This window comes from Gavialis gangeticus, unplaced genomic scaffold (genome assembly GCF_001723915.1).
Source record: "Gavialis gangeticus isolate Ggan-Ray unplaced genomic scaffold, GavGan_comp1, whole genome shotgun sequence".
Taxonomy (NCBI): domain Eukaryota; kingdom Metazoa; phylum Chordata; order Crocodylia; family Gavialidae; genus Gavialis; species Gavialis gangeticus.
The window spans coordinates 49,376,063-49,393,482 of record NW_017728992.1 but is presented as its reverse complement, the minus strand read 5'-3'; the positions used below and the strand labels follow the sequence as shown (position 1 = coordinate 49,393,482).

The window sequence follows — 17,420 nt, the reverse complement described above, 5'->3', positions numbered from 1 at the left end:
TAAAGACTTGATGTCAAATGTTTTTCCCCATTTATAAATCACACTTTTCTGTCTCTCTCTTCCCCTTCTTCCCTCTACTCCCTTTTCACAGAAGTTAGATCCTTCTCAAGCAGTTAAGTAGCTTAGAAATTTTGATGAGGCAATCAAAGGACAAAACACAAAAAGGCTAATGCCCTTCAGCATTTCAGCATGAAATAAATCCATGGTGTTATTTTTGGAATTAGAATTTTCACTTCACTCTTGCAATTAAGTTTGTAATTATTTGTTTATGTTACCATATGCTATATCTGTATTAACTTGAAAATTCAAGAAGAAAACAAAGTTTTCAAACCTTATGAAGTGAACTTTATACGGCCTATCACTCCGTAGCCCTTCCAACAAACAGACATTGGTGCTTTTGCTGTGCCATCTAATTATTGTTTACTCTAAGACAGTTTTTTTCCAGGCAGAAAATATCTTTTCCTGGCAAGTAAGCATACAGCTATGATTCAAGAATACATCGCATGTGAACATCCTCTGACAATACATCAAGCATTTTGAGAAAAAAGTGAATGAAAAGAGAAAGCAGGGAGAAACCTCTTATTAAAGGCTGCAATCAGATCTAGATGAAGGGGTTGGGGAGTTTTAGTTATAGGAAAATTTTGTAGCATCTTAGTTAATCCATAATTAAGGTAGTAAAAGAGTGATGTTAGAGCCAGGATGGTTCAGAAATTATGTAAGAAGGAAGGACTTTTTAGGCTGATATCTCTAATTGGACCAACTATGTAGCTGGGATAAAGTTAAACAAGCTTTCCAGTGCAATACATTCTTCATCAGGTTTCATTTCACAGGAAGCCAGGCATAGCATAATGAAAAAAACAGCAGAGGCTAAGAAAAATTCTCAAGAATAGCAAACATAATTAGCAGAAGAAAATAAACTGATCATTGGGAGATCAAGATCTATCAAAAGGGAGGAGGGTCATTTCCACCTTTCTGTGGAAAGAATTCAGGAATTGGATAAAATACAATGTGCCAAAAAGTCTTATCAATGTTTAGCCCTTGGTTCTTCATGTAGCATCTTTTATTGGACCAACTATGTAGTAGAGATAAAGTTAGACAAGCTTTCAAATGCAAGACATTATTCCTCAGGTCTGTGATCAAATGAAGTTAGGCACGGCATAGTGAAAAATCAATCCTTGCCTTCATATAAGCTAGCTTACAAGAAAGAAACAATTTTGACCTAGGGCATGACATTTCTTAAAGGATCCATTCTTGAACTGATTTTAACTCACAAATTTAATCAACCAATTTCCCTTCAAATTTTCAAAAAATGAATTATTTTTTCAGACTGGGTACAGTAATTTTGAGAAGACTATGCCACATTCTTCATACCTACATAGCTGAAGTCCTGCTTTTACATGAAGTACTCACCTCAACAGTAACTGGCAGTGCAAGTGGCATTTCCACAATAGTAGTACATACATTATATATACACATAATATATAATGAACATGTCTAATACATTGTGTGTGTGTGTGTGTGTGTGTGTGTACACATACATACACATGCAATGTACTGACATAGGCATAAAATAATGTTTTATTTTCTTATATAGGCAGGAACGGAGCTACAGAAAATATGACAATTACACAGGATCTTTTTTTGGTACCAAAGCAGATGGTCATAAACATATTGTACCAAAAAAAATAACATGCATTATGGAAGTGACTTGTGTTTTGAGTAGAAGCATACCCATTGGTGTGATAAGTATGATATAGGTGGAGATGTTCAAGCCACTAGAAGGAAAAGAAGTCTTTCCTCTTCCTCTCCTCTAGTAAACAAGCCCCATTATTCTTCTGTGCTAGGCTCCCTTTTCACATATTGGCATCAATTTTAAGAATGTTACCATATTTACTCAAATGCAAGATAAAGTCTTTTTCCCCAATCAGCAGGGAGGAAAAAGCCCCTTGTCTTCCATTTTCATACAAGGAAAGCTCATTAAATATACTGTATGTCATTAAACTGCTATCAAAAGCAGCATGTGCTCAATAATAGAAACCAACTATGAAACTGACTAAATGCAGCTAATAAACACTGAGAATAACTATAAAACACATGTCTCATATAAGGTAAACATCAAATAACCAAATCAGTTCTGAATCATATCAGTTTAGCAGAACTCAATTGTTCCAAAACCCATATTGATTGAGTAGGCAGAACTCAATCGTTCTAAATACCACATATAGCACTAGAATGGACAAGCATCCTCCATCCCATTCCTATCACCCTGGGACTTCATATACTCCCAAATCCATCGGCAGGCATCCTATGTGCAGGCCTAAGCCCACAGGTCTTGGAGTTCAGATACTGCCAGATACTACAGGCAAGTATCCTCCATCCCAGACTCTTTAGTCCGGGACTTCAAATAGCCCACAAGAAGCCAAGAAGTGATGATAGCAATATATATTTTACTTTTCCTTAAGGAAAAATTTTCGTGTCCCAGGTCAGATTAGCTAGATCAGTTCCGAATCCCTTGAATCATTCAAAAACCTTATGTGGCCCTACTGCTGGCAAGTATCCTCTACCCCAACTTTTCAGCCTGGGGCTTCAGATACTTCCAAATCCTTCACCAAGCATCTTACGTGCAGGCCCAAGCCCGGACGTTTGGGGTTCGGATACTCCCAAGTTTTGCTGTACAGCTGCAGAAGCAAGCTAGGGAGGAGTCTCCAATTTCCATAAAGTCGGCATGTATCCAAGATCCTCCCACTGGAAGTTAGCCATTGGGAAACTAACTATGAGGCTCCTGTAGAGAGTCCTGTCTGTAAGCAAACAGACATGAACCGTCCACTACACAAAGCCATTTTTAAGCCACCTATATGGTCAGGGTACTTTCTCCTGCCACTTTCATGACTGTAGTATTTCCCCTGCCAGGTGATAATGGGAATCTACCACAAAGATAGATTAGTGCATTGCATCTAAATAAGATATATGATAGTGCCCATTGCACACAGTCCCTCTCAGCACTGACTCTTTTTCAAGTCATGGTGAGCTACTAACATTGCATACATTTCGACTTCCTCTTCTCTCCCATAGCTAAGATACACCATTTTTCCCCATTTCCTGAGTTGTGTTTCTTCACTAGCCTTAAATGTCTGGCAAATATCACCAAATGAGCCCCCAAACAGTTCACCCAGAATCCCTCTGTCACCCCCCAGCCTGGTATGGCCCTGCCTCCATGAGGTGGAGCCATACCCATTGCCCTACACCTCCTTTGCATATATATTTTTGAAGCATCCCAGGATTCATAACAAGATCACTTGGTTCCAGTCATGGGTGGGGTGCTAATTAGCATATGGATCATTTGTGAGGGCAGAGAGGTGTCTGGTGTACACATGTATATTGAGCAGTTCTGAACTATGGGGTCACCATGGCTTGAAATGTTGTCGTCTCTGCTGGGACCCATCCTAATGAACTATATGATAAATCATGAGCCTTTTGGCTTTGGGCTAATATCATGCTCAGTGTGGGTGCAGCATTACATAGAGGGGCAAAGATACCAACCATGCTGCCTCAGGGAAATAAGAGATAATCCACCACCTCCTGTAGTACCTTTTGCCAAAGGGGTGAGGAAGTTTTTACACTTCTCAAGATGGTGAAAGGAATCATAATTCTGACCAGAGCCTGGCTTATCTGCTTATCTCCTCACACTCTAGCACCTTCATAGGATTTGGTGGCATCCCATGATTCTCCAGCAAGTTTGAGAATCACTGATGAAGCCACTGAAGACAGTTCTTACCTCATGATTGGAGAAGAGCTGAACTGCTTCCATTTGGTGGAAAATTGGGTAATGAGATCTATCAATGGTATCACGGCGGTAAACATCTCCCACAACCAGAAAGGCATCTAGCCCAGAGTGCATCAAGTCCCATTGGTGGGCTGAAGTGTGTGCTCTCAGCATGTGGGTGCAATTCAGGTAGTAGTTATCCTCTTTCTTCCTGCTGGGATGGTTTTGTGGAATAAGCAAACTATCAAAGTTTTGCTCCACTGTCACGACTGGGGAGAAATGATCATAAACAGAAAACAGCGGGGTTCCAAAGCGTCCTAGGTACTGCTTGTAAAAATGATTCTTTATCCGTTCTTTGATGAGCCACAAGGGGTGATGCCTTTGGTTATGCAAGTTCCTCCCCACGTTGGACAGAATCCTCTCAGTAACATTAGTGTAGTCATCCCGGCGGTACACTTTACCATGCAGTTCCACTGTATTTGAAGTAGGTGTGTTAGCAGCAAAATTTGAAAATATGGGCCTGGACCTTACATGCATCAGATCACTGGGGATACCTCTGACTGGGACTCTCTGTGATAAAGTTGCTCTGGAGTAACAAAGTACTCTCATAAGTTTCCAAGGGGTTGCCATCACAGTAACCATTAGGATCTAGAAAAAAAGAGCACAAAAACTATAAGCCAGGATTTTCTTTTTCTCATTATAACAATCGCAAACATTTAATGATGAATAAGTGCAAACTGCCTATTTAATAAACTAGACACATTTCCAGTTTTAGGCCACTACTTTACAGGGAAGTCCTATGACCCAGTTACAGCTGCTTGCAGATCATATAACAAATCTGTCCTTCACCACTTCAGTATTAATGAACTCAGGCCTGATCCTGTCCCATGTGAAGCTGTCAGGATGATAATGTAAGAGAAGGGTAGAGTCTTTCATATTCTTTACATTCTATTAAAAAATAAAAGTAATAGCAAAAAGATGCAAACAAAAAGCTGTGGTGAGGGTTGGCAATATGCATTTTCAATCAGAGATTTGTTTATATTAATATTCCAAGCACTAATGTACCACCATAGATTCCAGATAGGTAAATGATGCACTTAAGCAGCAGGAGCAAAGCAAAAGAGGCAGTACTTTGCCTTATTTATTACACAGGTTTTGTCCACCATTAGGAAGCAGACAGGAAGAACCTCGAACATTTCATAGCAATCCATGCAAACAAAACATGAAGTATTTACTCAAATACAAGATAAAGTATTTCCCCCACAATCAGCATGGGGAAAAAAAAACCCTTGTCTTACCTTCACATACAGGGAAACCACATTAAATACATTGTCTGTCTTTGAACTGCTGCTAAAAGGAGCATAAGTTCACTAATAGAAACCAACTATAAAGCTGATTAAATACAGCCCACATTGAGCATGACTATAAAACACATGGCCCACATTGGACAAACATGTTGATGGAAACCTACCATTTTTTTTTAATTTTGTGTTCCAGATTGAATTGGCCAAATCAGTTCCAAATCCTATGGACTGTGCAGAACTTAAATAGTTCAAATCCATGTGGCGCTACCACTGGCAAGTATCCTCTGCCCCAGACTCTTCAGCCTGGGGCTTCAGATGTTCTCAAATCCATTAGCAGCCATCCTACATGCAGGCCTAACCTTGGAGGTCTTGGGGTTTGGATGCCCCTGCATCTCACTTGCCCTCCGCCAAGAGGCCAAAGGAGTAAGCTGGGGAGAAATCTGCCATTTCCATAAAGCAGGCATATAGCTGAGATCTCACTGGGAGGCTACAGTAGACTCTCATAAGGCTTCCTGTTTGCAGTGCATTGGACAAATCTACACCCACAAACACAATGCCATTCTAAAGAGATCTCACCTGGGCAACAGACCAGTGCAGCAAACTACACTAGATCTTAGCCTACAAGACTAGGGAGACAAATTCAAAAAGCCTGAGCCTGAATTGATTCAATCTTTGCAGCTTAGTCTAACCTGGCCAAGCAAAACCAGTTTGTAACCATTCAGACATACCCTATGGACTGAAGAAATGCCGGCACATGCCTGCAGTGGCTCAGGCTAGAAGGTGGTGGGCTCTAGAGCAGCCCTCCCTTCCACAGTGCTGAGCTGAGGGAGGCATAGCCAGACCCCACAGGATGCTCTGATTAGGGAGGGTTTCCCCCCTCACTGTTGATAACACAGCATTGAGTTACACAGGGAGTTGTTTCAAGGATGTATTTGGTAGCCATGGTTGCATTTATCATCCCATCAAACAAAACAACAGATTCTCTCATTAGTTCAAGCTCTTCTTAAACAGCTTTTTCAAAGGAAGGAACTGTGGGACATTACCAGCTACCTGCTGAGTAGCTCCAAAGAGCCCTAAGCTGACACTGTCTTGTTTGCCTTTGTCCCATCTCCCACAGTATGGACCATAGCCAGCATGTGGTATGCTAGCTAATGCTGAGAGGTGTCTGTGTAAGGCATAGGGGAGGGGGGAATCCCTGCTTGAACAAGGAGTGTTGAGGGGAGCAGGAGGAAGCCAAGCAGATGCCTACAGTCTTTGTCGGAGCTGCAGCCAGGGAGCAGAAGGGAGGGGCCAGCCCTGCTGGGCTGGAGCAAACAGCAGAGCCCTAACCAGAGTTGCAAAGCAACTGGGATGCTGGGGGACTCTGATTTAACTTAAACCAGGAAAGCGTCTGGGACAGACATTACATAAACCAGTTTGACCCAAATCAGTTAAGTGTGATACTACATTCAACCAGGTTTCAGCCATTTTCAAACTGGTTTATGTGCACTGAGCATCTGTTCTGTTACAGGTTTAAACCAGTTTCTGATTATTTAAACTGGTTTATGTGTAATGTCTGTCCCTAGCCCAAGAGGCCAAGAAGGAATAGATTAGTGCAAGCCATCTGAATAAAGTATATGCTAGTTCCCATTAAGCACAGTCCTGCTCAGCAGCAACTCTTTCAAATCACGGTGAGCCACTATGTTGCATACGTTTCGACTTCCTCTTCACTCCCACAGCTGAGCTCCAATGAGTCCTGTTTCTTTACCAGCCTTAAATGCTTAGCAAATATCACCAAACAGGGCCCCAAACAGTTCAACCCCGAATTCCTATGGCGTGCTCTCAGCCTGGCGCAGGTGTCCCTGCCATCCATGAAGTGAAGCCGGACCATATTTGCTCCATGCCTCATTTGCATAAAATTTTGGCAGGATCTCAGGACCCCTCATAAGAACACCCAATTACAGTCATGGGTGGGGGGCTAATTAGCACATGGATCCTTTGTGCTGGGTATCTGGAGCATACACACACACTGAGCACTGCTGAGCCGTGAAGTCACCGTGGCTTGAAATGCTTTTGATTCAGCTGCGGCGCAGCCCAATGAATTATGTGGCAAAGCCTTTTAGCTTTGGACTAACATCAGGCATAGGTTGTATGATACATAAGTCAGTACAAAAGCACTACTTAAAAGTGCATTTACGGAGCACCTCTGCTAAATCTTGCAGCAGTTTAAAAAAAAAAAGTATGATGCATCATTTCTGTATGAATTATATCAAGCAAAACAAAGTACTTTATGCAAATACTACAGGTATATATAATTTAGAGGTTAGTGTTTTCAAATTTGCTATTCACTTTCACGTGCTTACGGAAAGCAGAGTGACAGTAAGGAGACAGGAAAAGGGCTACCGGGAGAAGAAATATGGGTTGACAGAGGGCAAGGGAGCTACCTGACTCCCCAGTTTATTTTTCCTGCTGTAGCAGTAGGAGGACAAATTCAAAGCAAACCTCCAGTAATTAGATACTATACCTGGAAAATTATAACTAATTTATAATTTTTTCCATATATAGAATCTAAATATTGGGGTGGTTATCTTATATTTGAGTAAATATGGTATGTGGCCCACAGTATGCATTTGTAGTTGTTTTTCTATTTAACACCAAATAAAAACAGCTTAATCTTTCAAATGATAAAGCAACTGTGTAAGAGCAGATGGCCAAGCCCCAAGACACATATATAACTAACATATTAAGTTCACATATGAACACTACATGAGGTTCTCAATTAAGATTCCACAACGTCAGACTGATCTTAGCATTTCTGGATGAGTTCAGGTAACCAATATGCCAAACCCACCCCAAATGACTTGTCCAAGCTGATTATAGCACTGTGCAGAGTTGGCTTTTGGATTTTTGTGAAGGTCAATGGAATGGAAGATTGTGAAGATGCTCAGACTTAAGTGACTAATCTTTTACAAAAGTGTGATTTTTGACTATCCCTCAGTTTCTCTGGTTGCAGAAATAGAGCTTGGTTGTGCTGCATTCATAAGTAGCAGCGATATTTTGAAGTAATTAAATAGATAACTGCCAAATAAAGCAGGAATTCTGAAGGCTTCAGGCCCTGTGGTACCATGGGAATTATCTACACTGCAGCAGTAGCACGTTTTGCTAGAAAGCTCCTAACAGAACCCAGCTACCTAGTCTTACTCGTACACTTTGAACATGGAAATATACAGTAAGGCTCTCATAGTTTCCCACTACAATCACTTCCAAGACCTCAGTCCCCACTGTGCTTGACCATGACACCCTAAAGGAGCTGCAGTGGCACATTTCTCCATTTGGAAGATGTAAGTGGGAACAAGGGGGGAGAGGGAGGGGAGGAGCAGTCTCAGCCTAGACAGGCTGCCACAACAGAGTAGCCCTGCCCTTTATATGCCATGTATCTATTGCAGGAAATCTTAGCACTAACATATGCAACCTGGCTTATGCTATGCATGTTCGGCTATGGTTAAAGTTCTGTTTCTAGATAAAGTGTACAACTGTAATGGGCAGGTGGGTCAGATCTGTGTATTCACTGGCTATCCCTTCCAAAACTGTGAAGTTTGTAGGCACAAAAATATTGCTAATAGAAGGTTATGCAAAATTCACTGATGGGTCAGCAGCGTTGGCTCTATAGCACAGGTGCTCAACTACTGGCCTATGGGCCAGATCTGGCCCTGGCACTGTGTCCTCCAGCCTTCAGGGCTCCCCATGGGTCTAGAAATTTAGCAAGAGTAGCACTACTCCCCTGCTACCAAATTTCCACACCCAAGCGGAATCCTGGGCCCTGCACTCAGGGCCAGGCAGGTGTGGCGCTGGGTCCTAGGGCCCAATCCTGATGTTAGGAGCTGGGAGGGGACAGTGTCAGGCCCACAGGGCCCAGTCCCAGAGAACAGGGGCAGTAATGGGGAGTGTCAGGCTCCCAGTGCCCAATCCTGGTACACAGCACAGGGAAGGAGGGCCCAGTCCTGGTACACAGGGCTCTAACCATCCCATGGACCAGCTGTACCACTAATTTGGCCCGTGGGACTAAAATGTTGAGTACCACTGGTCTACGGAGATCTGTAGTGGGGTGGCCCTCAGTTCCAGAACAGCAACAGCACACATGAGAAAGAATCTAAACAGGAGTTACTCCCTAGATAGCATTGTGGCTGATCAGCTCCTCAAGGGGAAAGTGCTTGTGAGCACAAGCCCCTATAGTTGCTACAGGCAGAGGCCTGATACTCACTATAGCTATAAAAGCTAAAATCCTAGCTGTTGAATAGGTCAAGGTCTAAAAAAGCTGGGTTTGCATAGGCAACCCAAAGAAGAGTGGCAGCGACCCCTACTGTCACCAGAGGACTGGTGATGTCCTGTAGTGGAAGAGTGTCAGAAATGCCTGGCAGTGATAAAGTAGCAATCCCTAGCAGCAGAGAAGCAGCAACTCCAGTTCAGAACTCCCTACCCAGCATTTGCTACTTTGGGCTGCCATGGATGGAAGAGCCCCTGGAGCAGAGTGACAATACCTGCCAGGAAGAAGCAGCAGGATCCTCCAGGATGGGCCTCCCTATCCAGTATCCGCCATTGCTGGCTGGTGTAGGCAGTGGAGCCTTCAGACAGCACTCCTGGCTGAATCTCCCTTCCCAAATAACTGGGCTAAGTGGTAGTTTTCCCCAAGCTGGTTTTCCAGTAACTGGGTGAGTGTACATGTGCAATTACCCTGACACAATAGGCTTTGGTGCGGTTCACACCAGCAGAACTTTGGTAAACTTTGGTGCAGTTCACACCAGAATCAGCTGCTCCTGGGCGCAGCATTCACACATGAGCCTGGGATTGCAGCAATTTGAGCCAAGGTAGAGCAGCCCTGGGCTGGCAGGGAGCCTGAGAGTTCAGCTCCAAACTCTGAGTAGTGGCATCAGGTGGTAGAGGGGTTGGCTGGGGCACGAGGGTGCTACAGTGGGAGACTAGCCAGCAGACAGCCCCTGCACTGTAGCACCCTTGTGCCCTAGCCAGTCCCAATCACTCTCTACACACGCACTGCAGTAATGTAAATTACTCTGCCGTAGGATGGTACTTGTCCCAGACAGTACTATCCTACAGCAGCATTAATTAATTTACCACACCCTAATATGGGCACATGTGTAGAAGGTGATGCTTTACTGTGGAGTTAAATAGTCAACTCCACAGGAAAGCACATGTGTGGATGCACCCCTAAGACCTGTTTGGCATTTTAAGTTACGGTTTAATAGTTAACAATTTCTTTAAGGTTGTGTACATTTCCTTTCTCCTGTAATAAACCCTGTTTTAATGTAATATTGCTTGCTAGTAGGGAAGTTTGTTCACTTTAAAACGGTTAACATGTATTTTCCCAGGCTTCTGGGTAGGAGCTCAAGCCAGACTTGGGAAGTTGGTGTGAAACTCCTAAATTTGAACCCAGCCTGATATGTGGCCAGTGCCTGGCAGAAGGGTCACACATACATACAGAAGGACTTAACAAACATTATCACAAAAGGTAACACTAAAATAGCTGAGTGTCCCTGCCTCTACTTTAAGGACGGCAAAAACAAAGGCACTGAAGTTAAACTTTGGTAAAGGACATGTGGTCTAGATACTGGGTTTAAGTCTAAACATATGAATATTGGATCATTCTGTTTCTTGTGGCCAGAAGTTACACTGGCCATTCACCAGAAGCAAAAAGTCATTTGTAAGAGAACTGGTGGTCAGACTGCCTCCTATTGGCTACAGCCCAGGTACTACCAGCTGTATTGATCTGTGTTCCCCAAAGCATCAGGAAACAACAGAAGGTGACAGGGTTCAACTATACCAATGCCAGCCTTTTGAGAATATTGCAGGTGTGAGCAATGAAAGTAAAACAAGGGTTTTGTGAAAAAAAATCCTTCCAAAATCCTGTCTTAGCTACTGGCTTGCATTTTCAAGGTAGCTTTCCAAGGAAAAAAAAGAGTGAGATACTAATGCTAAAAATACATAAATAAAAGCTAAGATTATTCTTGTATATTCAAAAGGTCCCTTAAATCAGCAAGAGAGGAAAAAGGTGGGCCTGAGTTACACAGCCCCCAAACCAGCTCTGCAGAAAATAATATAAAATTTAGTTAAACCTCAATATTTTCCATATTCCATTTCATTTCCTCTAGCTTGTTCCTGAATGGTCTCTAGTAATTTATTAACAGAAGCTACCATGGCTTGATCTAGGACTTCGAAAAGAGGGTGCAAATGGTGTCATGCATCATCTCATATAACACAACACTTATATCCCCCCTAGTTAAAAGGGATTGAGATGCTTTCCTAATACGTTAGGGCTAAGGGCTATATTATTCCATTTAAAACTGAAGCAAAAACAAATATAACTTGATTGGAATGTGCTTTAATTTGCTAGGATATATTAAAAAACCACAAGGCAAAAATAGAAGATGCTGTTTCATTAGTCCTGCAATCAAATGAAACAATGAAAGGTACACCTCTTTTTCAGGTTCACAAAACAAAATCTAGCCTTCTTGAGCATCTTGGCAGTGTATCCAATGCTTCACTTCAAGTTATTTCAACACCTTAAAACCTTCACGAAATCCTGTTAAACTTGTATTTATTGACAAAGTTACTTTGTCAAAGGATACTGCAAAATTAGTTTCTAATTAATTAGAACTGAGATTCTTACAACCACACAACCTTTTGACACAAAACAACAAAACGGCTACCCAACCCAAGACATCCTGATTGTTTATAAAAGAGGCTCCCTTCTCCCTAAACATACATTCTCCTTCACGGAACGTGAGTTCACATTTTCAGACAGATGCTTCAAAGAGAGAAATTCTAGGCAGAATTAATAAATTCAGTTTCCCTTAAGTAAATATGACCATCTGCCAACAATTTATTTTTCTAAAAACTTCCAGTGCAATCTTATATACAACTGCAGTGTTACCAGATCTCGCTATTTTATCACGTCTCATGGTATTTGTTGATATGCTAAATATCACTCTTCCCAGAATTACGTGATTATCAGAGATTATCAGAGAACCTAAGATTTCATTAGAAAGAAAGTTTCCAGTTACTATGTTTGGGAATAAAAGCTTAAAAACATGGTGCTGATTTTTTTTTAAGGTCTTACTATTTCTGAAGCTTGCAGTCGGCACTCTACTATTTTTGGCTCTGGAAAGTCCAGAGATGTTGATGGGTTACACCATGAGATCCATACTCTTGATTAACTTGTATAAAAGCAGACTAAGAAACTATAGCACAATTCTCACATTGATTTTGTCTAGATAAGTAAAATTACTTAGTATCTGCAGTATTACCAAAAATTTTTATATTGACTATAGGACTATTGTGAACACTATGATACAAAATTATTACTTATCTTAAACCCAGATCCTGCAAATGGAAAATATATTGTAGCCCAAGCTGCAGGACTGGGGTCTATGACATTACATAAGGTAACAGGAAAGTTTAACAGTAGTCACTCACTGAGTCAATCAGTCACACACACGCACGCACGCACGCCGGCACACAGAAAGAGAAAAAGAGAGACATTTTCCATTAGCCACCAGCTAGTTGCATAGTTAATACAAGAGAAAAATGGTATTGGGTTCAATTCAATTCCATTGTTTATGATTTTCATTTAGCTAAAAAGAAGTGGCCAGATTTCTGGCTTAAGTTACTTTCATGCTGTGGCTAGGTGAAATTAAAAAGAGATGTTGGAGGGAGGAGTATTTAATCTCTCAGCACCTACAAAGAAAAATCCAAATGAAAGAAATGTTCACAATGGTGGCTAGTAACATTGGAAAATGATGAATTTCCTTTCTTTGTACTAACAATAAATATCTGATGTTAAAGGTACTCTAATTAATTGTGTTTAATTGTAATCAATATTTTTTCCTGGTTGCACTCTATATAGAGCTGGGAAAAACTAGTATAAATGTCCTGTTTTCTTTTTCCAGCTATATCTCCACAGCATTCATTATTTGGCAGTAGTTCAGAGCTAATTTCTGTGTAAATTGACAATACCTGAATTCTACAGCAAAGATTGTCTGTCAGCTAATAGCCATAGCAAACTAAAAAATAAGACCATAGGTAAGAAAAAATGCTGAAGAACTACAACTGGAATTGTACAGGTGCAAAGCACTAGACAGGTATTACAAATGTGTTACAAATTCTGGGCTTGATTGTGGTTTTGATCCATAGTTCATGGTAGGATGTGGTGCTATGGAGGAAGGCTGCCTGGGTCCCTGGTGCCACCTCCCAGTGGCACGGGACAAGTATATGCAGTAGTAAAACCCGCTATATCCTATTGCACTATTTATCTCCCTGCCTCCAGAACCACACCTCCCTGTTTCTAAATCAGCTTTTCTAGCTACTAGAGGCAGGGAGGTCAAGGTCATGAGCTCATCTCTCCCAACATCCCGCTCTCCATATTGAGGTTTCTAAGAATTGCTGCTTTTCTTTTGTTCTTGGTACACCAGGGACTCAATCCAAAGTCTATTTGAAGTCAATGGATAGACATCCAACAGCAGACAGACCAGGAATGTACCTGACCCCTTGGTTAAAATTAATGGGAAGGATGTTTGTTATGTTTGTTGTACTCTCACTTCCTTCCTCAACATATCTATAAAGCACAAATCACAACCTAGACCTGTGCATAAAGGAATCCCTCCATCCACTACTGAAATACAGCCATTTCAATCCTGGAACACAGTAGACTTTAGACAGAATTTAGTAGATATACACCATAGCAAGAAACTCGTCTCCAGGTAAGTAGGTCAAATATAAATACCACCGCTGGGATCCTGCAGTATGACCACTCAGACAATTTGAGGAGCTAAGTGGATCATACTCATATGAAGACCCAGGTTTTCACGTCTAATCCCTGATTCCTGTACTTTAGTGCAACAGGGATTAAGACATATTAGCACAAATGCAGTTGTATCAATCATGCCCACACCTACTTCCCAAAAGCTATTTCAGAAAATAAAAGTTATTGCAGAAGCACAGAAAGCTCCTTCCATGCCATGGGCATATGGTAGGAGGGAACAGGGATATTATACCAACCACTGAAGAGCAAAGGGCAGAGAAAGACAGAGTCTTACCTGCTGTGGTCTGGGCTCTCCATACTCTGGCAATGGCTGCTACTCTTATGACTACTGATGTGGCAGCATGGGCTTGGGCTCCTGTGGCTATAGGATGGACTCACTGTATGTCAGCTTCAGGCATCCCCTTGGCACAGGTTCCATTCTGGCACCCTCTCTAAATCAGTGCCTGGGGATGGTGCCCTGCTTACCCACCCCAGGATGCTACTGTGCTATTGCAGAGTAAGAGTCCCTCTCTCCTTCTGAATGCAAACATGTACAGATATTCCAAGGACCAACTGAATGTCTGTACGTGGCCTATGTTGAGAATCCAGGTACGCAGAACTTAAAAAAAATGAGACAGAAAGATGAATTGACTTGAAACTGACAGCCCACAATAAAAAAAAAAAAGTGTGTATATCATTATGATCTCTGTCACCAACCCTAACTGATGCTAAGCAGGATAGAGAACACCTCAGTTTGGAAGCTAAATCCTTTCTAGTAAACTAAATACACTCGATTCTCAGGATCGCTTGCTATGAGTTAATATAAAAACACCTTGAGCTGCTTCAGCTCCCTCTGACCTCATACATATTACTGTCTGTGGCTTCAGCCATACAGACACATAATTATATATTTAGTTTATAGATATATGAACTGAGTATATGAAAGGTTTAAAAACAATGCTCCATAAAGCCATTCTATTCTGTCTCTTGTCCAACTATATTTAGTTAATACAAAATTCTGTAGTGCAATAGAAAATGTTAGAGAAGTTGGACTGCCACCATTTTGTGATCTGACATCTTTATGTACAGCATGTGTGGGAAGGGGAGATCCATCATCACAGCATATGCTAAAGAAAAAATTATAAGCATATGTTAAGATGCTAAAATTGGACGTTTACCCAGTCTGCTTAGGAATTTAGCTAAGTATTGCATTTTAGTTATGAAAACTATGTGGGCACAAAACAGCAAATATCACCGTACTAGCCATGACCTTGCCTGAATGTTTCACAACTCTGTTCCCTTCCTCACCACAGATAACAATGGGACAGTGGAAATGGTTTCCAGTGGCGTACTAATAAAGTTTGGGTGGGTTTTTTTAGATAGCTAACTCTCATAGTAAGAAACCAGGCATCCTATACCCCAAGATAGTCTTGCAGCCTTCCCATGAACTCAGATTTTGTAATACGTAGATTTTTTTTAAACATCACATGTACATTTAGGCTCTGATCCTACTGGATACTGAGTAGCTTCAGATGCTACTGAGAACTTTAACATTTGCAAAGTCCTCCAAATGTTGTATTACTGATAAAATCTTGAGCAGGAGACAAGAAAATGTGACTTTAAATAATTTAGCTTTTCACCTTTTTGTGTACCAAGTTGCGTGCAGACCATTTGAGCTCTGGTAGCTGCAACTTGTAGGAAATATCCTGAATATCCCCTTTTGCAGGTTTTGTAATTGTTATGAGATGCTGCAGGCTGGCTTGTTGTCTGTTTCCTAACAGTGACACATTAATCATGATGATACCATTGGCAACATTTCGAGGCTTGCAGCAATATTGAAAGAGAAAATTAGAAAATGTTTTTTTGTTTAAGGCGATTAACCATCATATTTTTCTTACATATTATGGGTAAGAATCATCTGAAGTTTGGAATAGAAGGTAATAACAACAACCCACCTCTTGTCACTAATCCCAGCTGCCTATTTCTTTAACAAATTTCAGTATTTTGTGTCCTGTTTTAACCCCAACAGTATACTCATGCAGAAAGCCAGTTCACACATCCCAGCATATTTTCCACCCATTCTGACCTACAGCAGCACTGCACTATAGGGCAGTTTCCCAAGGCAGAACAGAATACTATTCTATAAAAACACAGCTCTATTTAAAAGCTAAGCCTAAAATTAAATTTAAAATCAAAGTGTTAGTGCAAATGCCATATCATTTCAGACTGAATATTAAAACTAACGACAATTTAAATGTTCTCTTCAACTTATACTGGATTTTACTAGCATCTATCACCTACAGAAATTCCATCAAAAGCAACTTTTTGCCTTAATTGAATGATGAATTCCTGCAGAGTGGACTGTGTGCTCATGGAGGTAATAAAGACAACAGTTCCTCAATGACACGCTGGATATGGGGCTCAGATGGATGGTGCTCAATTGCCCAAGCAGCCCCTACATGATAAATTGATGTATGGGAAGAGGAAGAGTGGTTGGCCAGGAAAGAACTTCAGGGGCATCCTGGTGGGGCACTTGACTGAGTGCAACCTACTTATGGCTTACTCTTTTGAGTTGTCAGCCATAACTGGACAGCAATGAAATGCCAGGATCACGGAAAGTACAGGCACTGAAACCTACCACTCACCAGCTACCCACACCATAGGTTATTATACATGTTTCAGGTGAAATAAAAATGTCTTTCAATTGTGGTCAAAGGGCCTAAAAGCCATACAATTGTGCTGCAGCTCTAGCGGTATTAAGATTATTGTTCAAATACCAAAGCTGTATGGTTCTAAATGAACTCCACAAGCTAAATAAAAGTAGGGTTTAGCAACTGCAAAACTGGAGTGCCTGCTTGTACAGTGGGATTTGATCAGTTTTCCTGTTCAAATCTAATTTGTTGTTCCACTTAGGAGAGGTATATCCAGGCACTTCTGTGGCCTGGGCAGCAGTGGTGCACAGGGCAGAATCCATGGCTTAGCTGCTGGCAGCAGCAGCTAGGTCAACAGCACAGTGGCTGCTATTTTTGCACCCCCTGTTCCCCTCTCAACACAGGACTTATTGCCATTTAGAGGGTTTAAAATTTATAACAGAAGAAATGGGGGCACAGCATAAGAGAGCAGTTTTCAGCTGGTCTCAGAAGTTAAGCAGCAGATGGATTCAAATTAGCTCAACCAGGTGTAGGACCTGCCCAGGTAAGAGCTCAGGTATATAGCAAGGGAACAGGTCTCTCTCAGGAAGGGGGAGTGCCCAGGGCTCTCTTGGGGGGATTAAGGTGTCTCTTCACTAATGCAAGAAGCATGGGGAACAAACAGGAGGAGCTTGCTCTCCTGCTTGCAAGTAGTAAAATTGACCTGGTTGGCCTAGTGGAGACATGGTGGGATGAAACTTTTGACTGGGCAGTAGACATAGAGGGCTATAGGTTGTTTAGAAGAGATAGGAAGGGGAAAAAAGGTGGCAGGGTTGCGCTCTATGTTAGGGAACAGTATACCAGTTCTACTTTCCAAATGGGACCAGAGGAAGGCTTAAACGAGACCCTGTGGGTCAAACTTCAAGGAGGGC

The 17,420-nt window shown here is 41.7% G+C and overlaps 1 protein-coding gene across 5 annotated transcripts in view; it reads right to left on the bottom strand.

Annotated features, from left to right (window-relative positions):
• FARS2 (phenylalanyl-tRNA synthetase 2, mitochondrial) overlaps window positions 1–17,420 on the bottom strand; it is a 531,358-nt gene that overhangs the window by 407,830 nt on the left and 106,108 nt on the right. For 4 of the 5 annotated variants that reach the window (XM_019522137.1, XM_019522122.1, XM_019522131.1 and 1 more), the window contains exon 4: window positions 3,776–4,413. In XM_019522137.1, the coding sequence (XP_019377682.1) occupies window positions 3,776–4,405 (630 nt within the window). In that variant the 5' untranslated portion in view covers window positions 4,406–4,413. The remainder of the gene's footprint in view (window positions 1–3,775; window positions 4,414–17,420) is intronic. The other variant, XM_019522113.1, reaches the window with a different exon arrangement.